The sequence below is a fragment of the Saccopteryx bilineata genome, chromosome 10 (assembly GCF_036850765.1).
Source record: "Saccopteryx bilineata isolate mSacBil1 chromosome 10, mSacBil1_pri_phased_curated, whole genome shotgun sequence".
Taxonomy (NCBI): Eukaryota; Metazoa; Chordata; class Mammalia; order Chiroptera; family Emballonuridae; genus Saccopteryx; species Saccopteryx bilineata.
Window position 1 is genome coordinate 68,395,832 of NC_089499.1, and position 26,998 is coordinate 68,422,829.

The 26,998-nt window shown below is 39.1% G+C and overlaps 1 protein-coding gene across 7 annotated transcripts in view; it reads left to right on the top strand.

The window, feature by feature from the left end:
* FRMD4B (FERM domain containing 4B) overlaps nucleotides 1-26,768 on the top strand; it is a 351,637-nt gene extending 324,869 nt beyond the window's left edge. For 4 of the 7 annotated variants that reach the window (XM_066244557.1, XM_066244558.1, XM_066244551.1 and 1 more), the window contains 12 exons: nucleotides 2,681-2,757; nucleotides 3,920-4,058; nucleotides 4,529-4,670; nucleotides 5,849-5,982; nucleotides 6,083-6,202; nucleotides 7,637-7,865; nucleotides 10,507-10,563; nucleotides 12,649-12,796; nucleotides 16,320-16,439; nucleotides 17,284-18,089; nucleotides 21,390-21,522; nucleotides 25,282-26,768. In XM_066244557.1, coding sequence (XP_066100654.1) covers nucleotides 2,681-2,757; nucleotides 3,920-4,058; nucleotides 4,529-4,670; nucleotides 5,849-5,982; nucleotides 6,083-6,202; nucleotides 7,637-7,865; nucleotides 10,507-10,563; nucleotides 12,649-12,796; nucleotides 16,320-16,439; nucleotides 17,284-18,089; nucleotides 21,390-21,522; nucleotides 25,282-25,405 — 2,229 coding nt within the window. In that variant the 3' untranslated portion in view covers nucleotides 25,406-26,768. The remainder of the gene's footprint in view (nucleotides 1-2,680; nucleotides 2,758-3,919; nucleotides 4,059-4,528; nucleotides 4,671-5,848; nucleotides 5,983-6,082; nucleotides 6,203-7,636; nucleotides 7,866-10,506; nucleotides 10,564-12,648; nucleotides 12,797-16,319; nucleotides 16,440-17,283; nucleotides 18,090-21,389; nucleotides 21,523-25,281) is intronic. The other 3 variants (XM_066244554.1, XM_066244552.1, XM_066244556.1) reach the window with 3 other exon arrangements.
* Nucleotides 26,769-26,998: the final 230 nt, after the last annotated feature.

Below are 26,998 nucleotides of genomic sequence, written 5' to 3' on the forward strand. Positions count from 1 at the left end.
ATGATAATAAGTGTCTCAAATAGAGGCCTCACAGCAGGTGATGAGGTGGACATCACACTCTGTATAAAATAGACCTGTGTTCATTTTATGTAAGCACATTATTTTAATTTGAGAAATTTTCATTTCTTTTAAATTTTTAAAAAATACAGGAGTACCTAGAAAATGACATGTACATAATTACTTAAATTGACAATTACTGATATTTTGTCATATTCATCTTTTTATTAGTAAAAGAAACAAAATATTGCTGGTAATGAAGTGTTCTGTAGCACTTACCCCTTGTGCATCTCCACCCTAGGGGCATCCCTGACCCAAATTAAGTGGGTCATTTCAATTCACTATTATAGACACATATATGAAATCACATTTTGCATAAACTTTTTAAGGTTTCAGGAAGGGAAATGGCTTTGCCTTTCAGATGTAAAATCTTGTTCCCATGACTTCTTTTGCAAACCCAGTTGCCATCCACTTATTTCAAATTCTTAAATCCGCAGGAGTGCCTTGCCTTCAGAGTGGGGTTTTGCTTGCAGGCCTGCTTGCTCTCCGTGCAGGCACAGGCTGAAGTGAGGCAGAACGCTGGGCTTTCACTTTGTAAGAGCTGGGGGCGGGGTAGCTTTCAGAGATCGTGTTTCAAGTCCAGCCCTGGCTTTTATGTGTGTGGGAATGGGCGCCCAGGAAAACGCGGCTGCGCTGTACCGTGGCTCTTCCTGTAGAACCTGTTGTGCCCAGGGTGAGTGGCGGGGAGAAGTGGCTCCCAGGGCCACCTCCCTGAAATCTGTACCTGCGTTCAGAGCAACTGACTTCCCAGGAATATCGTCTGAATCCACACCATACACCTCTTTAAAAAGTTAGTCTCTTCTGAGAAAGTCTGCTGGTGAGAACTTTGCTCTCCTCACCAGTAGGTCGGAAGAAGGAGTGGAACTGGGAGGTGTCGCCCGATAAGAGTTGCTGATGTCAGTCAGTCCTGTCGGCTGTGGGAGGCTCACTTTGTGAAACTTGAGTTACACCTAAGTGTCTTATGAAACTCAGTTCAGAACTCACCAGGGCTGCTGTCTGGCAGGGGATGTAGAAAGAACCTTAGGATTTTCCCTCACATTTTTGCCCCATTTTTTGGACCCTCTGGATGAAAAGGAATGAAAGCCTCAAGTCTACGGACATTTTAGGAAACCGGTATGTAGCTTACGCTTGAATGACTCCTCCATCCTGGGAGAGTGTGGTGTGACTGCAGTGTGTTCTCGGTGTGGGCTGGTTTGTCTCTGTTAGGGATTGTGGGTCTAGTTTGAAAATATTTGTCTCCTGGCTACCTGTGCACAGGACCCTTAAACTCATACTGTTCCTTTACATGAGGTTTACATGTTTGTGAAACACCTTGGTTGTTGGACTTTAGGAAATGATTTTACTGATAGTGCATTGTGAAGAAGTTATTTATGTAATTAAAACGCTCTTTAAAGATTCTCTGAACATAATTTTAAAAACCCAGCCAAAGCTGAATAATGGGATGAAATCACTATGCTATTATTTCCCTAATAATCAAGACTAGGGACTGGGCAGAGGAATTTTATGAAGTCCAAGTTAAAAGACAAGATGAGCGTGACCAGGTGGTGGCGCAGTGGATAGAGCGTTGGACTGGGATGCGGAGGATCCAGGTTCGAGACTCCGAGGTCACCAGCTTGATTGTGGGCTTCTCTGGTTTAAGCAAAGCTCACCAGCTTGGACCCAAGGGTGCTAGCCTGAGTAAGGGGTTTCTTGGTCTACTTGTAGCCCCACAGTCAAGGCGCCTGTGAGAAAGCAATCAATGAACAACTAAGGTGTCGCAACAAAAAACTAATGATTGATGCTTCTCATCTCTCCTCATTCCTGTCTGTCTGTCCCTCTCTCTGACTCTTTCTCTGTCTCTGTAAAAAAAAAAAAAAAGACAAGATGAGGTTCAGGCTAGCACAGGTATAACATAAGGGGCCAGAAAATACAGCTGGGCATACTGATCTCTGGGAACGAGCTGCTTTTTACAAATTACATGGTTTTCAAAAGCACATTGCTAGTTAAGTCTGTCTCACCCATCAGACTGCAACACCCAGTGCAGCATGAGACTCAGCAGTGGGACTGTAGAAGCAGACTCTGTTTACAGGGACTGGAGGTGCCAGCTCAAAAACCTAATGGGCAGCTCCCATGCCCCTCCCCTCCCCGCCTCCAATGCCTGGTTTCTGGCCCACTTAGGGGAACACTTAGGCAAGAAAACTGTTGTCATAGAGAATCACTCCTGCTTGGGGTTCCGGCTTACTTTCACTTTGCTTTCTTTGCAATTTAATCTGTGGTCTTCCTGAAACATCCCCGTGAATATCTTTCCGTTTAAATATGACAACATCTTTGATCAGTGGGTATGCGATTACTGGAATCTATCAGGATTTTCTTCCTTATTCTTTTATTTAGTTGAATCACAGGAAAAATAGTATGCATGTTCTCCACAGTTGCCTAGTTTTATGGTTCAAGGAATTGTTGAAGATTACTGTCAGAAGGAGTAATAAAATGGTTTCAGGTTGTAGTTGGTTTAAGGACTGCATCACATGTTCATGCTTGATCTCAGTGCACCTTCTTGATTATTTGATTATTAAGTTGATTTCTAGATTTAGAAAAACAACATTAATTAAAGCTGTGTGGGTTTTGTGTTTTCTAAATTTACTAGCTATTCCAGTGGAAACAGCTGGAGAACTTATATTTTCGTGAGAAAAAATTTGCTGTTGAAGTTCACGACCCACGGAGGTAAGGCTCACAGTTTGTTCTCTGTGTGGTCCTGGTGACTTTATGAATAATGCTATGAACATTCATGTGCAATTTTTACATGGACATGTATTTATTTCTCCGGGATGTATACCTGGGAGTGGGACTGCTGGGTGAATGGCTAACCCTTTCCTTGACCTTGGGAGGAGCCTCCAGGGTTACCAAAGCAGCTACAGCCATTTTCCATTCACACCTACGAATGTATATGGGTCCATTTTCTCCACTCCCTCCCTAACACTTGTTATTTGTAGCTGAGTTGTTCTTTAACAGTCATCCTGGAGGTGGGAAGTGGTGGCTTATTCTGGTTTGGATTTACATTTTCCTCCTGACTGGTGATGGCTGTGCACCCTCTCATGTGCTCACTGGCCTTTTCTATGTATTCATAGAAATGCTGAATCAGATCCTTTGCTCATTTTAAAATTTGGAATCAATGATCACTATATAAGCCAGCTGCCAAGTTATCAACATTAATTAAAATAAGGACTATAGTTTCTCCAAACTCTTCAGAAGAATTCTCTGTCAGTCCTCAGTGGTTCTTCAGATACATTTATGGGTGTTTGGAGGTCGGAAGGATAGGGAAAACAGTCCTTAAAAAGATGACTTGGGCTCCTCCTACAAAGAATTTTGGTCCCTCCCCCTCTGCTCCCCCATCCTTCTCGCTGTCACCCTGTCCTCCTTTTCATCTGGTTTATGCGTAAGGAGCACTCTGGACCAGGTTTGGACTTACCTACTTTCAGACATTATTATGTTCATCCTCTGATAATGTCTGACAAGCCTATCGAGATTTGAGATGCTCTTTCACCTTGAGAAAGGCGCTGACCGCACACATCTTTGTCTATAAAGTATGGTCACATTTATTCTTGTTTGTGATGGCTTTAACTGTTTTTAGTACAGTGTCTAATTTGACTAGTTCTTATCTGCTTTTGAGAGTGTGTATGTGGTTTTTAATACACTGGTTTTACAAAGAGATACAACCCAGGCGTGATTGGATGTGTAATAAAAGGAGAAAATCAGAACCCTGTCAGCATAAGAGTGTGGCAATGTACAAACAATAAGGATGCTTTGTTACACTACTCACTGGATACATTTTGTGCTGTGCTGGGGCCAGAGGCAAATAATTTGAATGCTTGTCTTAATCTTTCAGGATTTCGGTGTCAAGAAGAACCTTTGGGCAAAGTGGCCTCTTTGTGCAAACCTGGTATGCAAACTCTTCTCTCATCAAGTCCATCTGGGTAATGGCAATTAGTCAGCATCAGTTTTACTTGGACCGGAAACAAAGCAAAGTAAGTGACTCGAAGAGGTTCTAGGAATATACTCCCATTTCTTTTTCTTTCTTTTCAAAAGATAAGCATTCTCAGAAAAAAGGCAAGCCCGTGGGTTTTTATTCTTTCAGTTTTTTTTTAACTTTACTACCAGCTGTTTTAATATTTCATACATTTAAAAAATGAACACTATATAACCTGATTCAAAAGTTCTGAGATTTGGCCAACTTTTTGGCACGCAGGTATGTGCACACTAGTGACATTTTAAAGTTAATGATTGAACTACACTGTAAGAAAGAATCATGCCTCATTATTAATATGTTTAACTACAAAGCTTAAGTCTTGCTTTTTTTTCTGGTGTCATTTTAGTATCGGTATAAAAATCCTAAATGGTCCTTTTGACATTTTTATTCTATTGTAACTTAATCATTTTATTAATTTGAGATAGGTTTAATTGAGTGAATTCCATCACAATATTGTATACCTTTTAGGCAAAAATTCCTTCAGCCAGAAGTTTAAACGATATCGCAGTGGATTTAACAGATATGGGAACACCAAGGACCACTAAGCTGGTTTCTCTGGAGGCAAAGAGTCAGCTCATCATGGCCAGCAACGGCAGCTTAATCTCTTCAGGTAACAGTTTGGGATTAGAGAGGCAGTCTTTGGTTTATTTCATGTTTTTTGTTGTTGTAAACTACTTTTTTTTTTTGACAGAGTCAGAGAGAGGTGCAGATAGGGACAGACAGACAGGAAGGAAGAGAGATGAGAAGCATCAATTCTTCGTAGCATTGCTTTACTTGTTCATTGATTGCTTTCTCATATGTGCCTTGACCGGGGGAGCTACAGCAGAGCGAGTGACCCCTTGCTCAAGCCAGCGACCTTGGGCTCAAGCCAGCGACTCCTTGCTCAAGCTGGATGAGCCTGTGCTCAAACCAGCAACCTCGGGGTTTCGAACCTGGATCTTGTGCATCCTAATCTGATGCTGAATCCACTGTGCCACTGCCTGGTCAGGTGTAAACTACTTTTAAATGCATCTTTCAACCCATTATCTTAGGAATAAATAAGCATATCAAAATTACAGTATGCAATAGTTTTGAATAAAATGTTTAAACTATTTTAAAAAATATAAAATTAAATTGTAAATAGCCAGGTTACAGAAGTAACACTAGCTGCAAAGATAGTGAGTGCCTAGAAAGGACATTTTCTCCACATAAAATCTATCAGCTTCTTCCTCCCCCCAATATTTGGTTTTTGATATAGACAGTTGTCTAATTCTCCATTTAATATAAAGTCATATGTAATTAAAAACTTTGAACGTCTCCCCCTCTCTGGTGATTGATGCCCCAACCCCTGTCTGTACAGAAATTCTGGAATCTTTTATCACTAAATATACATAACTTCACTAAAATGAATTTTCCCATTAAAATCCCGTTGCCAGCTTGTGAATCAAAGGCACAGAACATTCCTTTGCCTTGCTTGCTTGCTTTCTAGAAGAACAGAATCATCTAACCTCCTTACTTGCTCAAAAAATTAAATTTTTGGAGGGGTGTGTCTAAAACATTAAGCATTTTATTATTGCTTCTAAAATGACTGGGCCAAAATGCAAAAGGCACATTTTATTACCAGGCTATGTTTGATGCCCAGAAGCATGAGAAAATGTTCTCCAGTTTCCTTTTATTATATTCAGAAACAAGGAGAAAAGAAAGAAACTACTATTTAATAGCAGGTTTGGCTTAAAACCCTTTGTTCTTTAAACAGGAAGGAAACATTCCTTGTATAAACCTTCCCTGCCCTTCTTCCTATTCCCTCAGGTTCTCAAGACTCAGAAGTTAGTGAGGAGCAAAAGAAAGAGAAAATCCTTGAACTCAAGAAGAAGGAAAAACTGTTGCAAGAAAAGCTCCTGAAAAAAGTCGAGGAGCTGAAGAAGATCTGTTTGCGAGAGGCTGTGAGTGTCTTCTGCGTTGGCAGTAGGGGGCTCTTCAAATTGTGTTTGACAGCTCTGGCCAGTGTCTATCATCCCCTCTTGATTCTGTTCCATTCGGCAGGAGCTCACAGGCCAAATGCCAAAGGAATACCCGCTGAGCATAGGTGAGAAGCCCCCTCAGGTCAGAAGGCGTGTAGGAACCACGTTCAAGTTAGATGACAACTTGCTGCCCAGTGAAGAGGTATGAGCACCAGCTCTCAGTGTTTCTATACCAGTGAGACAGAAAAGCTGTCCATTGAGTGTGGTTGACTTGTTCCTTTGGTTTTTTGAGTCACTGCTCTGCTTTTTATCTCACCAGTTGAAAGTGATAATGCAGACCAAATTGAATTTTTTGTATTATGCACAGTTCAATTAAAATTGTTATTTCTCGCTATATTACTCTTCCAAACATAGAGAGCATTTGACAAACACCAGATGTTTGTAAACTGAAAGACATAAGAATTAAGAACTCTGACATTAGGCTCTCCACTAAAACTAAGTAGCAGCCTTTGGCAAATACTTTTCCCTGTTTGAAGTCTTAATTCTCAGGTCTCAGTTTCCTCATCTATAAAATGGGAGTGCAATGCAAGGAGCATTCAGTGATGACATATGTACAACACTCGGTTACAAGAAAGTCAAAAGATGTGTTAGCCCAGGGGTCCCCAAACTTTTTACACAGGAGACCAGTTCACTGTCCCTCAGACCAGTGGAGGTCCGGACTATAAAAAAAGCTACGAACAAATCCCTATGCACACTGCACATATCTTATTTTAAAATAAAAAAACAAAACGGGAACAAATACAATATATAAAATAAAGAACAAGTAAATTTAAATAAACAAACTGACCAGTATTTCAATGGGAACTATGCTCCTCTCACTGACCACCAATGAAAGAGGTGCCCCTTCTGGAAGTGCGACGGGGAGCCGGATAAATGGCCTCAGGGGGCCGCATGCGGCCCGTGGGCCGTAGTTTGGAGATCCCTGTTTAGCCAGTATAGAATATACTTTCTCATTGCATGTTATCAGACAGTGTGACCTTACTCCTGTTTCTTAAGAAAGCCATTTTGGCTTTAGAAAATGATAGCAGTTTTTATCAATAATAGAATGAGCTTTGCTGTTTATTGAGTGCTTTCTGTATACCCAGTTCTGAACTAAGAAATGCACATACACTTGTGTAAGGTAGATGCTATCTTCATTTTACAAATGAAAAAAAATCATTAAAAAATTAAGCAGCATGTCCAGGGTCATATAGCCAGGAACCACCAGAAAGAGGACTCAAACTCAAATTTATGTCTCTAAAGCTATGCATGTGAATACAACTTTCTGCCTCTCTGATTCTTGGGTTAAGAATCTATTCTTGAAAAATATGATCTTTACCCAACCCACTGAATGATGAAAGGCTAGTCTCTTTCTTGAAAAGGAAAGATGTAGAGAAGTTTATGTAAATGGATGGATGAGGGAGGTCTTGTCTCTTAGATAAGTATTTGTGAATACCTATGCAGTAAAACTTAGAACGATTCTATTCTCAAAGAGCACATGATTTGAGAATGCACTAGAAGTTTGATTGATTCCTCTGAATGTGAGAGTGACTGTATGTGTCCATGGAAATAAGACTATATCATTGTGTAAATGCAGGATCCTGCTTTGAGAGACCTGGAGAGCAACTTCCTAATACAGCAAAAGCTGGTTGAAGCTGCAAAGAAACTTGCCAGTGAGCCAGACCTTTGTAAAACCGTGAAGAAAAAACGGAAGCAGGATTACGCGGATGCAGTGAAAAAGCTTCAGGAGATTGAAAACGCGATAAATGAATACAGAATTAGAGGGGGAAAGAAACCCAGCCAGAACAGGACAATAATTTTACCAGGTTAGTAGCAAGTAAAGTTTTTTTGAGTCACATAGTCAACATTCTTGATGGTATGTCACATTTCCAAACCAGTTCATTTGATAAGAAATAAAGGAAAGAACAGGATTAACAGTAACTTTCTTAGGATAAAAATGGTTTAGAATTTCAATCTTACAAGCATGTAAACTTGGTCTTCAGTGACATTCTCACTATTGTAATAATGCTATACTACTGCACTGCTTTAGTTTTCAGGATGAAAGAGCTTTCACAACAATATTGGTTCATAATAAGACAACTCACCTTTAACTGGTATTGTTGCAAGAAATATATTTGACTACACTGAGTATTGAGACAGCTTGGTCCCACCCACTGCTTTCCTAAAGGTTTTTAATGCAGTAAACCATAAAGCTGTTTTATTTTTATTTTTGAGTTGATTTGAGAGAGAAAGAGAGAAGCATCAAGTTGCCATTCCAGTTTGTTGTTCCACTTAGTTGTGCACGCACTGATTGCTTCTCATGTGTGCCGACGAGTGATCCACCCGCGAGGTTGGTGTGCTGGGACGATACTCTGTCCACCGAACCACCCACCAGGGCCACACTATAGTTTTTTAAGGGTCTTTCCAACTTATGTGGCTAGAAAAGAGTTTTCGCAATTATTGTCTTTTATGGAAGCCATGATACTTAAAGATATGGGCAAATGTAAAACGATAGGATACAAAATTATAACTGCAATATGATCCCAATATTCTATTAATATGTCCACAAAAAGACTTATTGGGAAATATTTTAAAACACTAATAATTGTGGAATTTTAAATAACTTAATTTTCTTAATACTCCTGTATTTTCAAAATTCTCAACAATTATGTGTCTAAAACTTTCATATTCAGAAAAAAGCAAACTGGAAAATCTCATTTAGTTAGATTTCAAGTCCATTTGGCCTTACATATCTATTAACATGGTTTTTCACCTTGATCATTGGTTGAAATCTAATTATATTTTTTTTGATTCCAAGATATTTTTTTCACCTCTAAACATCTGTGAGATTGATTAGATTCTAATACTAGACACTGTTATAGTTAGGATTGTCAGTAAATTTTTCTCTTTTTATTGAGACATAAAATAATTATATAGCTTAGATTTGACAAAATACAGTAACTAGGTTTAAAGCATACTTCAATTTAGGGCAAATGATTTTAAAAGCAGAGATAAGGGTTTTAGAAAGTGAATGCACAGACATCAATACACAAGTGTGGTCAGCTACAGCTGGGGAATTTAAGATGGCTTTGACTGAATTCAAAATCCATTTGGCCTTGGTGGTGGTTCTATTCTGTACTTATAGAGACGGTGATTAGCTGTGCACTTAACTTTTGTAGCCATTTGTTGTGGCCCATTCCTCCCCAGATCGTGCAGGCTTCAAGTGTTCTCAACAATGACTGACATTTGGGCAGCAGATGGTGCCAGTGGTTGAGCGTTTACAAGGGGTAGATTTTCTTCTAAGGGTGTCTGACAGCTGACTGTCCTGGCACCTTGTCTTAGGGCTTTATTGTGTGTCAATTAGGAGGTAGTCCACCTGGCTCTGATGAAGATTAACGTTTGAGACTGAGTGTAGGAGAGCCCCTTCATAATGGCTTTGAAGCTTACACTGAGGTGTTGTATTTGCCTATAATCTTGACACTGAGTAAGGAATCGTTTGCCAAAGCAGGCAACATATCTGACATGTCTTTTTTTCTAAATACATTTTTTAACACTTGATGGACACCACTAATAGTGAGAGTACTGTGCACATTTCCAACCATCAGTGTTTTTTTGACCACGCATTGTGTCTAGGTAACAAAAGAAGTAAGAACAGCAAAAGTTTAGTGAGCATTTGCCCTGTGCCAGGAACTGGGCTCAAGGATTTACATTTATTATTTCACTTAATGTTCACCTCAGCATTATTCATTTGGTACTGTTCTTATCTCATTTTAAAATTGAGCCAAATAATGATCAGAGAGATTAAGGAATTTACCATTATTTTATTCCAGGTCTGTCTAATTCAGTGGTTCTCAACCAGGGGCAATTTTGGTCTCCTGGGAACATTTCACAATGTCTGAGACATTTTTTATTGTCAAGACTGAGGGTGAGGGTGTTGTGGGCATCCATTGGGTCGAGGCTGGAGATCCTACAAAGCAAAAAGGACAGCTCCCCCCAAGAAGAATTATTCCAAAATGTTAGTAATGCCACACTGATCTAATAGAAAAGGGGCGGCATCTAAAAATAAGTTATGCTAACATTAGTTTCTCAAATGAGCATTCAAGTATATACTACTTAACACTTAATATTTATGACACAAATGGCATGATTTTTCTTTCCAGTTTGTAGGTCGTAAACACTCAATGTGTAGGGTAAAGTTTTTGTCCCATGTAGAAGCCAGATTGAAAACTAGTTGAAAAACAAAACACCCTTGAAGTCATTTCCATTTTAAGAAATAGTCCTATGTCATTTTTATACAGTATATGTGATATTTACATCTTCAATGGTAAATGGATCTATTCTTATAGTAATTCATTATTCTTAATGTACTGTAATGACATTTATCTAAGATTTATTTAGTTGCTTTATTAAATCATGATAGGTCTATAAATGTATGATTATACCAAAGGCACTCATTGTTATTCACAGAAGATGTAATCCCCTCAGAGAGCAGCTCCTTGTCCGACACTACTACCTGTGATGATTGTAAGTAGCTCCCCTTTCTTGGTTAAAATACTAGATATTCTAAAATAGTAAGATTTTTTTTTTTAAATAAGTGAGAGCAAGTGAGGCAGAGAGATAGTCTTGCATATCCCAGACTGGGATCCACCCGGCAAGGCCCCTATGGGGTTATGTTCTGCCCATCTGGGGCATTGTTCCACTGCTCGGCAACTGAGCTATTTTTTAGTGTCTATGGGGGATTTCATAGCCATCCTCAGTTGGTGAGATCAAGTCACTGGAATTAATTGGGCCAAGGCTGCGGAAGGGAGGAGAGAAAGAGAGAGAGAGGGTAAAGGGGGAGGGGTGGAGAAGCAGATGGTTACTTCTCCCATGTGCCCTGACTGGGAATCAAACCTGGGACATCCACACCCTGGACCAATGCTCTACCATTGAGCCAACCAGCCAGGGCCAAGATAATATTTTTAGTTAACTAAAATTATTCTCTAAGGAACAGTAGAATCAACTCATGTTTATGCAGAAAGTTTGAGAAAGGGTATTACAATGAACTTCTACACAGGTTAGCATTAAATACAGTACCTTATAAATTGCATAACTTTGAGATTCAGAATACCATAACATGAATAAATGAGTCTCTCAGTAAGGAGCTGTAAGACTCTGTAAGATTTTTTTTCTTAACTTTTTATCAAAGTAATTGTGTATCTGCATAAACAATAGAGTCCTTCACCCTGATTTTCTCAGTGATGACATTTTATATATTTGGAGTCCAATATAAAATTAGGAAATTATAGTGTGGATTATAATTATCACTGCATTCTGGATAACTGGGAGTTTATATTACTTTCTTAGGAAGAAATACACATTTTAAAAATTGGGTTACATGTCACTCACTGTGTTGGTTTCATAGACACAACGTTGTGTCGATGTGCTGTGTTGTGTCACACATAGTGTTGTGATGGCCTGTGTTTATTCAACACATTTCATAATGGAATAGATTTCTTATTAAATGACATGGCATTTCCTTGTAATCCTTTATGCTTAAGAAGAGAAGTGGCTTTCTAACTGATGGGATTTAAGCAATTTGGGAAGCCACTGACCCACACCGCTTCATCTGCTCCCAGGTTTTATGGTACTTGAAACTCCATCATTTCAGAATTCTTCCTTTGAGCTGAGGTTTGGTCATACTTGCTATTCCTCTTCAAAATTACAAATATTAGTGGGAGATGTAACAAGTGTCCAAACTCTCAGCATAAATCAGTTTCGTCATTTTCAATGACAAAATGAGTCCTTTGGTCAGCCAAAGAGGTCTAAGAACTTTCAACTTCCTCAGCCTTTTATACATTGGGGATATTCTGTAATATAACTTGCAAAAAAACAATAGTATCACTCATTCTACCTGAGTGATTTCTTTGCTCAGTGTGGCATATATTGATGGCAGAGTTAGATCAGGCACCATAAGAGTATTCAGTATTTCTTTTGTATAGTGTATAAAATATAAAAATAAATCTCCTAAAAGTTATGATATACTCACTTTGGCAGCACATATGCTTCTAAAAACATCACCATTGGAAGAATAATTTGTTCACCAGATTTTTTTTTTTTTTTTGAAAACTGATACTGAAAAGATTTATTAAACGAGCTCAGGGATTTGGGACTAGACCCCATGTCTGCCAGTCTCAAAAACTCACATTATTTTATTTCCTTCCCACATTTCGGGTAAGTGATACCAAATGAGGAGATTGGGAGAGCATGTAAGTCAAGCATGCTTACCTCATAATTTTTCCTAGACTGAGCTGTGACGCCAATCCCAAGTCAAGCACTGTGACACTTACACTCTGCCCATCGCATGGATTCACAAACTCAACGCCAAAGCAGATAGAAATCATACTTTATTGGGAGTCCTTGGAAGTTACTCTGGCTGAGTATGGCAAAGCCCCCACTCTAATCCAACAATTTGCAGAGAACTAGTAGAGAACAGTGACCTACATCCAGAGATACATTTCGTGTGATTCATCAGATCTTCTGATTTCTTTTTTGGGGTGTTGATATAGTATTTATTTACTTATTTATTTTCCTACTTATTTATTCACTCATTCATTTTACTTCTTATAGCCAATGACACCTTCACTCTTGGTGGGCAGCGACCAAGTTCAGTACCTCATTCTCCAAGAACTCTTCCCCCCAAGTCTCTGGGTCTTGAGCGAATCCATTTCAGAAAGTCATCCATCAATGAACAGTTTGTGGATACCAGGCAGTCCAGGTGAGAACTAACACCATCAGTAGAACAAACACCTCACAGCTTTCTCCAAATATTCAACCCATTTTTGTGTTATTCTGTTTATCCTTTCAGAAGGGTTGTTTAGTAAGGCTGAAACAGACACAAGTAGAAGTGTTAGGAGCTATTTTGAAAAATATTTGGCCTGACTGGTGGTGACTCAGTAGATAGAGCATCATTGCAGAATGCTAAGGTTGCAGACTCGATTGTGGGGTCACTGGCTCAATTTTGAGGTTTCCTGCTCAATTCCGGTCAACACACGTATGAGCAGCAATCAGTGGGTGCACAACTAAAGTGGAGCAACAAGTTGATGCTCCATCTCGGTCTCTCCATCTCTGTCTTTCTTCCTCACTCCCCCTCTCTCTCTCAAAAATAAAATACCATTTGGCTACTTGATTGTATTTAAAGTATTTGATTTATGTTAAATTACAGAGATGTTAATTATAATCTGGATTTGGGCACAGTGTCCAAAGTTTAGTTTATAACCCATGCTCTCAGGAAATTGTCATTAAATACCACTTTACCAAACCAAGTGACAGGAATGACTTCTGATCTTTCATGTAAAAATGGGACTTTAACGAATTATAATCTGTAAAATAGACAATACAAATATTTTCTCAGGTAAATATTACCAGGGCAATAACATCAGATTTATTTATTTTTATTAAGTGAGAGGCAGGGAAGCAGAGACAACTCCTGCATGTGTCCCAACTGGGATCCACGTGGCAACCCTCAGTCTTGGGCCAGTGCTCTGTCAATCTGGGGCCACTGTTCCATTGCTGGGCAACTAAACTATTTTTTTTAGCCCCTGAGGCAAGGCCATGGAGCCATCCTTAGCGCTCCAGAGCCAACTTGCTCAAAACCCTCAAGCCATGGCTGCAGGAGAGGGAGAGACAGAGGGAGAAAGAGAGAGAAGGGAGGGGGGGAGCAGGGAGAAGCAGATGGTAGCTGCTTCTGTTTGCCCTGACCAGGAATTGAACTCTGGAATTCAACACACCAGGCCTATGATATACTACTGAGTCAACCAGCCAGGGCAGTAACATCAGATTTCAAAAAGATAACACCCAGTGATTCCCAAAATTTGCATTAATACTATATTTTTAAACTAAGACCTAGAATAGGATTGCCAGTTGTTTACTTTGCCTAATCAGAATGTTCAAACAGAAAGCACCATGATTTCATGAAAAAAGTGACATAATTATCAAAAATACATCTGCCATCATCATAACAATAATGAGATGAAGCTAACATTTATTGAGGACTTATTCTATGCTGTTCAAACACTATACGCTGTTCAGACACTGTTCAAACTGCTTTAATATATATTAATAAATTTAATCCTCACAACAATTTTGATAGTACTGCTACTACTGTCATTACCGTTTACAAACAAGTACACCCAGGACCAGAAAGCATAACTGGTTAGGTTTATTAACTAATAAATGTCAGAATTAGGATTTGAACCTAGCTAGCCCACTCCAAAACCTACAATGTGATTTTAGCCAATATATTATACCACATCTAAGAGAAGATGGAAATTATCCTCAAAGTAAAGGAAGATTATTTAGGTTAAATAATTTTTTACTTATGAAAGTAAAACCAACACTTAGTTATATTTTTATTTTGTCAACGACCACTGAAAACCTTTATCACGTAGCAGCTGCGGTTTGTGGACTGGCATTTAAGAACTGTTACCTTAAACAGTAGAGATCTAAGCATCTAGAGCTCTGCTGTCCCACATAATTAAAAGAAAATAAAATTAAAAATTCAGTTCCTCAGTTATACTTGCCATTTCAAGTGCTTACTACCCCCATGTGGCTAGTGTGTATACCACAGAGTAGCACAAATACAGCAAATTTCCATCATTGAAGGAAATCCTGTTAGATAGCACTGAACTAGCATATGTATTTATTATATAAGGAAAACAAAGATATTTCAGCAAAAGGAAGAATTATAACTGAGAATTCTTATCTCTGAATATTATGCCCACATCCCCAATAGTTTAAAATGAGTTTGTTCTTTGACCCAGTAATTTCACTTCCAGGAATTTTCCTGTTGAACTAATTAAATACAGGATGCTTATTGCAGCATTGTCTATATCAGCGACAAATTGAAAGCAACCCAAATGTATTGTTTAAATAAATTATGGTAAATCCTTAGAGTGGAATGTTACAGTCATTAAAATACCATTGTAAACAAATATTAACCAACATGAAACATTAGATATAATTTTAAATTTTAAGTGGTTTTGAAAGAAAATATATAGTGAGGTCTCATTTTTTGTTCTTAAAAAGTATAAATGCTTATAAATATATATGCTTAAGAAAAATATCTGAAAACATTTAGTACTGACTGGCTATATCTAAGGTATCAGGTTATGGACATTTAAATTTTCTTTTTTATCTGTATCTTTGAATTTTTTTGCAATGAACTTGACATGCTTTTGTGATAAGTAAAAAGTTGAAGTCATTTAATTTAAAAGTTAAATTCAAGTTGTATTCTTACAGTGCTGGGAAATGGGCGGAGGATTTAAGGATGTTGCTCTCTAGATCAGAGGCAAGCAAACGATGGTCCACTGGCCAGATTCACTCTAACACTTATTTTTTATATGCCCTGTGAGCTAAGAAAGGTTTTTATATCTTTAGATATTTAGAGGAGAAATCAAAAGCAATAATATTTTGTGATATGAATATTATATGAAATTTAAAATTTAATATTCATAGTCAAGTTTTGGGGGGGAGATTTATTGTTTTATTTATTTTTTTATTCAGTGAGAGAAGGGGAGGCTGAGAGACAGACTCCTGCATGTGCCCTGATGGGCTCCAGCCAGCAAGCCCACTAGGAGGCAATGCTCTGCCCATCTGGGGTGTTGCTCTATTGCTTGGCGACTGAACTCTTTTTAGTGCCTGAGGCGAGGCCATGGAGCCATCCTCAGTGCCCGGGGCCAACTCTCTCCAATCGAGCCATGGTTGCAGGATTAGAAGAAAGAGAGAGAGAGAGAGAAGCAAGAAGGGAAGAGGTGGAGAAGCAGATGGGCACTTTTCCTGTGTGCCCTGACTGGAATCAAACCCAGGACATCCACACACCAGGCCAATGCTCTACCATTGAGCCAGCTGGCCAAGGCCTCATAGTCAAGTTCTATTCCCTTACCTATTGTCTATAGTACTTTCACACTTCAAGGGCAGAACTGAGTAGTTTAGACAGATCATCTGGTCTACAAAGCAAAAATATATATTATTAGACTCTTTACAGAGAAAAGATTTGTTGCCTCTCTAGTTGCTTTCAATCTACTTTATTCAGTATACTCTTTTTAAAAACTTTGAAATTCCTTCATATCTATGACTCAAGAGAGGCCACATGGACTTCCCTGAAACTTTTCTGGGATGTCTTGGATACTACCAAGACACCTTCCCAAGTTTCTCCCTATGCGCCCTTTCCTTCAGCTGATGACAAATTTGCCAGATATGTTGGAGACTCACCATTTCTTGAATTATTTTTATTGCCACAGAGAAATGCTGTCAACACACAGCAGTCCTTACAAAACCCTGGAGCGGCGGCCACAGGGCGGGCGAAGCATGCCCACTACCCCTGTTCTCACCCGAAATGCCTACAGCAGCAGCCACTTGGAGTAAGAGTGCTTCATTCTGGTCACTTTGGCTCTGTTTGTCTTTGCTTTAAGGTTTTGTTTTATTTGTTGGGTTTTGTAATCATTTTAAGGGACTTTGGTGGCAGTCTCTCCCTGTTTCCAGATCTCCTTTTTCTACTCACAATTTCACGTATGTCAACAAAGAATAGATTTCTGTTCAAGTAGATTAATAGATTTCTTAGTACCTTAATATTTCCAAACAGACATTACCATTTCTTATGCAATGGTGACAATAAATATCATGACAGTAGTGACCTTTTGAGGTACTTACTGGAGGCTGTGCTAACTATTGTATTATATATACACCATATTATTTAGTCCCCACAACAAGCCTAATTGTAGATAACAGGTACTGTTTTATTGTCCACATTTTAGAGGCAGAAAGGGGGTTCAGAGAATTTAACTATCTTGGCCAAGCTCACACAACAGGACACGGCAGGGCTGACTCAGGGACGCACCACAGAGCCTAGGCTCTGGGCATGTATTTTCTGCTCCTGTTGGAAGGCAGAACCCATCAAAGACTAGGGTTTTGTTTGTTAGTTTGTTTTCCTGGCTTGGATGTAAGTTGTGTATCATCAGTTTATCTTCCTGACTCTCAAGAAAGGACATGGATTACACAGTTGACTGAACATAGTTCTTTTCTCGTTATGACCGCGGCAGTGAACTGTGCGTGAACCAGTGGGTTCTGTTGTGCGATCAGCTTTGGAAACTTCCAAAGTCCACCTGCAAGTCAGTAGCTATTAAATCCTGCAGTGTGGCATTCTTTCTCCTAATTTCAGCCCCCTTTCCTCCTTTCTTTCACAAGTTTACTTTTCTCCTCTTTCAGGCCCAGGCCCCCGTCACACTGCCGCCAGCGCAGTGGCAGCCTGGAGTCCCAGTCGCACCTGCTGTCAGAGATGGACCACGACAGGCCGTTCTTCTCCCTCTGCAAATCCCAAAGGAGCAGCAGCACCGAAGTCCTGGATGACGGGTCCTCCTGCACCAGCCAGTCAAGTGCCGAGTACTACTGTGTGACTCCCGTGGCTGGCGCCTGTCACAGTGCTCACACCTTGGACACCCGTGCCAGGGGTCGGAGAAGGTCCAAGAAACAGAATGTTTCCACTTCGAATTCGGGAAGCATGCCCAACCTTGTCCAAAGGGATAGTCTGAGGAATGGCATCTACTCAAAGAACCATGAACAGCCTTCTTCCAGCCTCTATATCCCTGGCTACACGCCATATGCGGAGTGTGACCTTTATTACAATGGCAGCTACATCTATGAGAATGACACGGAGGGACAGTACAGCGTCAATCCTTCCTACCGCTCCTCGGCCCACTACGGATACGACCGCCCAAGGGACTACAGTAGGTCCTTCCATGAAGACGAGGTGGACCGGGTGCCTCAGAACCCCTATGCAACCCTCCGGCTGCCGAGAAAGGTCACGGCATCTGAGCACATCAGCAAGAACATCCACAAGGCCTTGGTGGCGGAGCACCTGCGCGGCTGGTACCAGCGGGCCTCTGGGCAGAAGGAGCAGGGACACAGCCCCCAGACCAGCTTTGACTCGGACAGGGGGTCTCAGAGGTGCCTGGGCTTTGCCGGGCTGCAGGGACCCTGTTCACCAGGAAGTCGCACATCCTCCTACTCTTCAGGTAAGAATGCTGTGGGGGCACTTGACACCCAGATTTAACTTAGCCCTTGTTCCCCACTCACCCCAAAACGGCAGCCCCTCAAGGATCAGGAGACCCAGCGTCAGGAGAGTGGCTGCCATGGAGTGGACCCACAGTCAGAATTGCCTACTTAAAAATAGTTCCCTCCGGCTTTCCAAAGAACACGGTCCACACGGGTGTGATGAAGCAAGTTGTAGAATAAAATCCAAAAACATTTACTGAGCATCTATTCTGAATGCTGCCTTACGTCAGGGCTCCATATAGCTTATTTTTTCTAGGTCTTACTCCGATAGTCACAGCTCTTAAATGTATCCTGGTCATTGAGGCTTGATATATTAGGAGGATAGACTAAACCCTTCAGTTCCCAAGAAAACAATTATGTATCCTTCCTTGTTCACCACCAGGAGTTTGATCAGTTTGTTTCAAATGCTCTGGTATCTGCATATGGCATCTAATAATTGTGATAGAGGCTGGCATCTATTAAGTAAGCGCTGTTCCTGGCACTGTTCAAAGAACTTTGCATGTCTTAATTCAATAATCATATATAGACCAACTGCAGTCAATTTAGGGATTTTCAAAGATAGTTTCTTTTTTTTAATTGATTGGTTTTGAGAGAGAGAGAAGGTTTCACTTGTTGTTCTACTTAGTTGTGCACTCATTGGCATAACTCTATGTGCCCTGACTGGGATCAAACCTGCGTTTCGGGATGACACTGAGCTAACGGACCAGGGCCTCAAATATAGTTTTGATTAGTGTTTTCTTCATGCATTGACGTGGCCCCTAACGCTGCCGACATTTGTGGTGGACTTACTGCATACCACAGCTGTGCCAAGTACTTTAAGTAGGTAAATAGGTGGATAAGAAGAGAGTCTGTCTCCAGTTGAATTTATCAGCAACAAGCAGGCACATCTAGAACACTGGGGGGCCAGTGCTGGGACACTTCCTGGCCTTGTGCTTACAATCCAGGCGTCCCCAAACTACGGCCCGCGGGCCGCATGCGGCCCCCTGAGGTCATTTATCCGGCCCCCGCCACACTTCCAGAAGGGGCACCTCTTTCATTGGTGGTCAGTGAGAGGAGCACTGTATGTAGCAGCCCTCCAACGGTCTGAGGGACAGTGAACTGGCCCCCTGTGTAAAAAGTTTGGGGACCCCTGGTTACACTTTAGTCAGCAGCCAGAGGGATATCTGAAAATTAAGCAATGTTAAAGCTTTAAAGAAATGAATGAATTCTTGAGCAGCATGGAAACATGAGTGCATGAGTCTTGCCCTTTCCTTCAAACATGACTCTTCAGTGAGACACATGCAGAGATACCCAAACCCTGGTGTAAGAGTCAGTGAAAACTGTACCTTCAAAAGTTTCATAAGTTTGTTGATACGAGGCATTTCCATGGAGATTTCTGTTTGGGTTTGAGTTCCCTTCTGTTTGTGCAGGACTTTGGACTTTCACTAGTGCTCTCCCATCTTACCACATCTGACATATGAACCTGTAATTCTTTTTTGTTATTTATGGCTCTGAACTAGAAAATGCCCTTCTACCTCCTAAAGTTCAGGGTATCACTTGAGAAACTTTCAGAAACTGAACCTGAGCAGAGGATTACAAAGAAAGAGCCAAGCAAGGAGGGCTGATGCATGTGGGTGGTCATCAGGGCACAGGGCAGGGGTAATGCTTCCCTAAACAGTGAGGCCAGGGAGAAGCAGGTGCAACCCAGAGCCATCAACATTCTTAGCAATTGGCTCAGTTCTGGGGTAAATGGAGTTAATGTGTCCTGATTTGGACTCTGTGTCAGTCTTGCTGATATCGTCTGGATTTGGCCCACAAGACCAAAGGGCACCAGGTTTTAAGAAATACGAGATTTGAAATCAATACTCTCAGAATTCCTTTTGGAATTTTCCTCATTTCTGTCTATGTTTTATAGTTATAGAACTGTATTACAACAGGCGTGCATTATTCTCATACAGTGATTAGTTCATGATTATTTGCCAAATTAGTCAGGGGTTATGTAGTTCCTTCCAGCCACTTGAAGACTCTCTCAATGACTCACTATTAGTAATAATGACAGCCTCTATCTGACCATGTGCCACGCAGCACACTCAGCACTTCATAGGCATGATATATCCCATTTAATGTAGGCAGCAGTTCTATACATTGAGCGTTCTTATGTTCATTGTTATTATCCTAATTGTGCAGCTGAACAAGTCTGGCTTAGAGAGTGCCCGATCCCCAAAGCTAGTAAGTGGTAGAGTGGGAAGTCAGTCCCATCTCTGCATCTTAACCACCGACTTAGGTGAGACGTTCTTGACGCTCAAAGTGAGTGTTAGATCTTTGAGTCAAAATATGGTGGCATCCTGGGTTTTGAAATGTTTGTCCCACATGGGTCACAAGAGCCTTGGGTGTGTGAGAGAAGAGCAGGAGGTGGGCAGCCAGAAACAGACATGGAGGACAGCTGAAAAGACCTGTAAGGCTGGTCATTTGAGTCTTGGATGACCAGCATGGCAGTGTGGTCACCTGTGCTTCCTAGGCATGGAGCAGGACTGCTTTTACAGAGAGGACAACAAACGCCCAGTGATGAGGCATCCCTTGGGCTTTGCTCCCAAATTATGCCCATGTCTTGTTCCAGTCCAGTCTCTCAGTAGAACTAAGTCTATTCATACAGAAATTCTTCCTATACTGGCTACTTTCACTACTTCTTGACCTTTTTATAAGGGATAAAAATATTCCTTGGCCCTCCTAGTGACCGACGTTGCCTTTGGCTGAGGAACAATCAGGCCTCGGTAAGTCAGTTTACAGACTGCTTCCTCAGAGACCTCCAGGAAGCTCAGTTATCTCAGCTGCTGCAGCCCAAGGAGAAAGATCCTCTCAACAATCAGGGTTTCTTCTAGCTTGTCTTCTGGGTTATTTTTTATATGTCCTTTAATTAACCTTATCTCCATTAATACTATTAATAGTTATTATTTATTGAGTGATTACTCTGTGCCAGGAACAGGGCTATTTTCATATATTATCTTATTTAATCCTGATATTATCCCTATACAGAATATATTTATATTATTATACCCACTTTTCAGATGAAGAACTTGAAGCTTAAAGAGGATAAGCCATTTGCCCAAGGTCACATGGCCAGTGAGCAACCAAACTGGAATAACAACTTGGCCAATTTCAGACATGGCTCTTAATCTCTAGTTTGCACATAGCTGATTATAATGTACATGTAAATGGCCTAAACAATTTTCATTATAAATATTGCCACTAATTTTTGTCTACTTTTCCATATCTATTTCTAGTGTCTTCTACAAATGCTTCCGGGAACTGGAGGACCCAGATAACAGTAGGGCTCTCTGAATATGAGACCCTGGCACATCCGTCTTACACCAGCTGCTATGGCAATATCTATAATCCTTTGCCTTCCCCAAGCAGGTGAGGAAGCAGTACTCAGAAATTCTAGTAGTCTGTTTCTGGTTAAAAAAAAAAATCCAGGAATCCCATTTTATTTTATGAATGTAAAATAATCTAGTTCAAGAGCTGGCAAACTATAGCCTGTGGGTTAAAATCAGTTGCCGTCTGTTTTTGTAAATGAAGATTTATTGGGGAACAGCCATGCTCGTTGGTTTCGTATTATCTCTGGCTGTTCTTGCACGATGAGGGCAGAGCAGAGTAGTTATGATAGAGACCATATGGCCAACAAAGCCCAAAATATCTGGCCCTTTAAGGGAAAGTTTGTTACTCCTTAATCTGGCTCATTCAGATGTAACCCCACTCTTGGAGTTCTGTACATTAAATTCTGTATCTGAAAGTCTGTTTTTAATTGAAGTACTTGAAACTGTATAGTTGATTTTTTCTGTTTAGACTTCTGGAGCCTTGCAGGAAAAATATCTCTGCTCCAGAAAAAGCTGTTCATCCCAGGATTCCTCACAGACAGTTGGAGGGCTTGATTTCAAACATTTGCTGCCTTTTTGTGTCTGACCTTATGTTCAAGAACCAACAGAAACAGCCAGCTGTCCTAGTTGTAAAAAGTAATTCTTTGTAAACACTTGGAGAAGAGATATAAGAAAACAGTTTGTCGAAATGTGGTTTTTAAAAAGATTGCAAACTCTGAATTAAATATTTTTTGACCTTCGTAATACTCAGGGAAAGCTAGATCATTTCTTGCTCTCACAGAATATAATCGACACCCATGGTGCCAAGAACTTGAACATTTTTGGGGTTTTTTTAGAAAATTTAATCTTGCTTCCTTTAAATCAGATGCTTCAGACATAGGAGACTTACACAGACTGTAATTATAAAGATCTTTATACTTGTGAATTTGAGAGGTTAATTTCTCATTAAAACACTCAGTGTAACAGTAAATTGGAGATACCTTCAAAAGCTTTATTTTTTTTCTATATATTCAGCAGAAGTTTTTCTTGGCTTGAAATACTAGTCCAATTGTCTCAACTTAACAAAGAGTGTGCTCAAAATAGAATTTTAATGAAAATATACTTCAGAGGATGTGACAAAGCTTGGATTTCTATAAATAATGCTTGAGAATGAGTTAAGAGAGAACTAAAATGATTTTGGTCCAACATTTGTGCTAAATTTTTTTTATTTCAATTCTAATCATTTTGTATAATACATGGGCAGATAGTTTTTCATGTTTATAAACTTTTACTGTACTTTTTTGTTCACTCAGAAATGGCGTAAAACATTCAGTGTATAAATAAAGACAGTTCTAATAGTATCCTTAAAATCTAATCTTACTGGATTTAAGGAGTGCTAAATATTTTTACAGAACATTTGTTTTGCGAATATGCCCATCTCTTTCAGCCAACCTAAGGTGACTTGATAGGGGTGTTTGGTGTCCAAGGGGCTCAATCTATAGGAAATTAGATCTACTTAAAAATTCCTTTTGTGTGTGTGTACACACATGCATGTAACATGAGTTCATTGTGGAAAATAATAAAGGGATAAATAAGAGGGGATAATTTGATAATTCCACCTCCTAGAGATGACAGCTATTAATATTTTGGCACATTTTGCCAATTTTTTTGTACCCATTTTTAACATGGTCGTAATGATATTGTACATATAATTTTACATCCTTCATTGTATATGAAATTCTACATCCCAATGTTTTACTTAATATTATACCATTAACATGGTCCCATATTTTTAAAAGCTCTTTAAACCTTATTTTATGTGACCAATATAATATTCCACTAATAAATACACCACATTTTATGTAACATTCGCCCATATTTTGAATTTGAATATTTTTTGGATTTTCTTTCTTTGTTTATTGTAAGTAATGCCATTATTAACATCTTTATATAAAATATTTGTTCGAATTCCAGATTATTTCCATAAGATTTCCAATTAGTAGAATTAAATGATTAAGTTGCAAAGTATATTTTTTTAACCTCTTGCTTTCCAGAAAAATCTGTCAGTTTACCCTCCCAGCCACAGTTGTGCAAGTGCTTATTTTCATTCATATGTCTATTTAGGAGTTTTTAAAATTATAATATAGTTTGATCAATTTAACTTGACCTACTACTAACAAGGCAAGTATAATAGCAATCATCCATAAAGCTTTAGAAATTTTGTCCTAAAATTGCCTGTCATCATTGATGAAGACTGATTTTTAAAATAAGAGAAATTGGGTTTCAAGATAAAGATAAAAAACTTTAGGTCTTAAGTTAAAGATCTGAAATGCTTAGCAATAGACCAGTATTTAGATCAATATAAATGAAGCGCATATTAAAGATCTTTTCCCCCAGGGTATCCAGGTCTTACTATCACAGAAAGCTACAAATTTTTACTGAAACTTTTTTTCTTAGTATGATGTGATGTAATTGTCAGTGGCATAAACTTTCTGAAATTAGAAATGTTAAAGTCTCTCCTGCTACCTATTATATGGTCAAAGATTATGATCAAAGTCTGGGCTCTACTGCTGCAAATTGTGTTTTCAAATAACTTTTTTCTTTCACTCCCTGTTTTCCATTCCCCTCCCTCTTCCTTATCTCACCTTATTTATCACTAGGCAAAACCAAGGGCTTCTGTCCCAGAGAACGGTTGTGTCTCCAGAAATGAGATCAGTTTTAAATTCTCTTTTGTTAGGTGTAGCCAGCGGTAGTAAGTACAGCCCCTCAAACCTGTGTGTTGCTTCTTGTTTAACAGGAGTTCTGCTTGCTCTGACTGATGTGTGACGTAATGGAAGTCTGGCTTTGTTTTTACATTAGATGAAAACACTAAATACCTAGATTCATAATTATTTCTTTTTAAAGCTCTTCTTCCAAAGGCTTTTTATTACCTTTGCTAAAAAGCATTGAAATTTAAGATAAAAGGAAATCTACTAACTACCTAACCTATTCTAACCCACTACTACAAGAATGAGGCTTTGCTTATTGGAATGGTTTGTCTAGTAAGATGCTTTATTTGGATATAATATCCAGCTGATTTTTATATATGATTTTTAATATGATACCTGATTTTTATATATGATGCTGTTTCCAATTAAAATTGACCCTAAAGCCTAGGGATCTAAAATATGTCTCAAGGTACCTCTGCCTCTCTCTAAATATATTATATATTCCTTTGTCCCTGAGGAAAGCATTGGGCATATTCCTTTAATTCAAAGAATACTTAAAATGTAGCTGTCAAAAATGCTTTCTAAAAAGTTAAAAATAGGACTCTTAACATAAATGGAAAATGGGAATATATCAAAGATTTAACTAAAAAAAAGAAAAAAATTAACTCATTGAGGGAACTAACAGAACAGTAAAACCAGTTCCAAGAAAATTCGAGAGACTGTGTTCAATACACTGAAAGAGAAAATGTTGTGGTAAGATTACTAGATTAGATACAAAATCAGTTAATGTTCTGCAGGGCAATACAACTATAACCATAATCTCTCTTTCTATACAGAAGTTATTTTTATTTCTTTCAGACAAAAAACAAACAAACAACTGAACTATAATTTAACACAATCTGGGTCCTAATCAGTGGTAAATATAAGTTATACAAATGTTTATATTTCAAGAGAATTAAATACTCCTGCTCCTGCATGGGCCTGGTAGACAGTACTCAAAGTTTTGGATAATTTTCTTAATACTGCTTTCTACTAACTTCTTTGAGTGTAATCATTTTGTCATCTGGGAACAAAAATGACCACAAGTAGTAATTTCTACTGATTTCCTTTAGTAGACAGCACACGGAGACCAGTCAACTGGACAGTCCAGGTGGAAACCGGCTGGAAGGCAGCCTGGAGAGTAGTGAGCAGAGGCTCTTTTGGCATGAAGACTCAAAGCCTGGAACATTAGTCTGAACTTCAGTAGGACCTCTGACCAATCACTGCATTCTCCCACTATTGTGCCTTGTAAAATGTGTTTGTCTTCCCAGAGGGCGTTGGCTTTAGAAACCTAAAGGCCTCAAAGGTAGAAGAAAGGACTCACAGTGCCCCGGAAGTGAATCCCACACTGCCCCAAGCACACAAAGCACCTGCCTGCACAACAACCTTTCTTCCAAAGTCCTGGAGCGAGCCTAACAGAGCAAAAGGTCAGACTACGTGTTGAGCCATCGCCAATGGAGGACCCAGCCTTTATCAATAGCAGGCACTTTTTAATGGAATAAAAGTTGTTGAAGGCAAACCTCCAAACTGTGAAAAGTGCTTTAAAGATCTCCAAGAAGAAAGAAGGACAGGAAATTGCAGAGCACAATTCAGAATGATTAGAGGAGGAACGCCAGAGCTCCATAGTCATTGCTTACCATCACAAAGTTTGGGTTTGCGAGCTGATGAAGAATGACACTCTTTCTGCATGGACATGAACAATTTAGACAGTATTGGAAAATTACTTGAAGAGAAGCTGGATTTTCATGAAGTTCTGAATGACTGTAAATGTTTTTAGGATTTTATAAAGAATGATGGTTTTCATAAGCACCATAAAGTGGGTTCCAAAAATACTTATTGCTGTAGCATCCTGTAATAGAACTTTATGGTAGCAGATTGGGGAAATGAAGCAGTCTATGAATAACTGACAAACTCTGCTTGGAGGATTTTTGAGGCACAGTATCACTGGGCTTTCTTTTTCTATACCCATGGCATGGTGAGCTGTTATTCAGGCTGTTCATTCCCAATTTGGCTGTCATTTGAAATGAAGAGTTTTCTAATCAAAAATTTGAAAAAAAGAACCCAAAGCAAAATAAAGAAAAGCCACATCATTTTAGATGAATTGTGTGCCTTAAATTGGTGACCATTAGAAAAGTAAGCATATTGTCTGAATTCCAACAGATAGTTCTAAGTCACCAAAGTGACAAAAACAAGATAAGTCATTAAGGAAAAAAAAAAAACAGCTATAACAACTCCAAGCTGCAGTAGATTTAATTATGAGGCTAAAACTACCTCATACCTTTCATGGAAGAACTAATTAGCTATGGTTTATGGTTGAGTTTTTTAAAACAAATACTTCCATATTCCAGATCTTTTTTGTCATCTTTACTCTGCTTCAAAATCTCGTAAAAGGTGTTCCCTCCCTCTCCCCCTTTTTTACAGTTTTCTTGTTCATATTGTGAATAGAGAAGTTTCTGAACAATTTTTTTGGAACATTTTCTATCTATATTCCAAAGCATGTAATATATACATAAAGTTGATTTGTTAAACTGGTCCTTAGTCATTTGTATCATTAAAAATGGAGTTTGGAGAAAAAAACTTGGAACAAAAAAAGACATAAAAAATAACTTATTCCTTTTTGCATATTTGTATAGCCTTCTAGAAACAAAAATACCCTTTTGCATATTCTTTTACTGTTCTGACTTTTTAAGACCTATTTTTATTTTACACAGGTCAATAAACTAAAAGGTGTGCTACTGAAAATGTTTATGTATTCTTTCATTTAGATTCAGGACTCATACAAAACAGTTT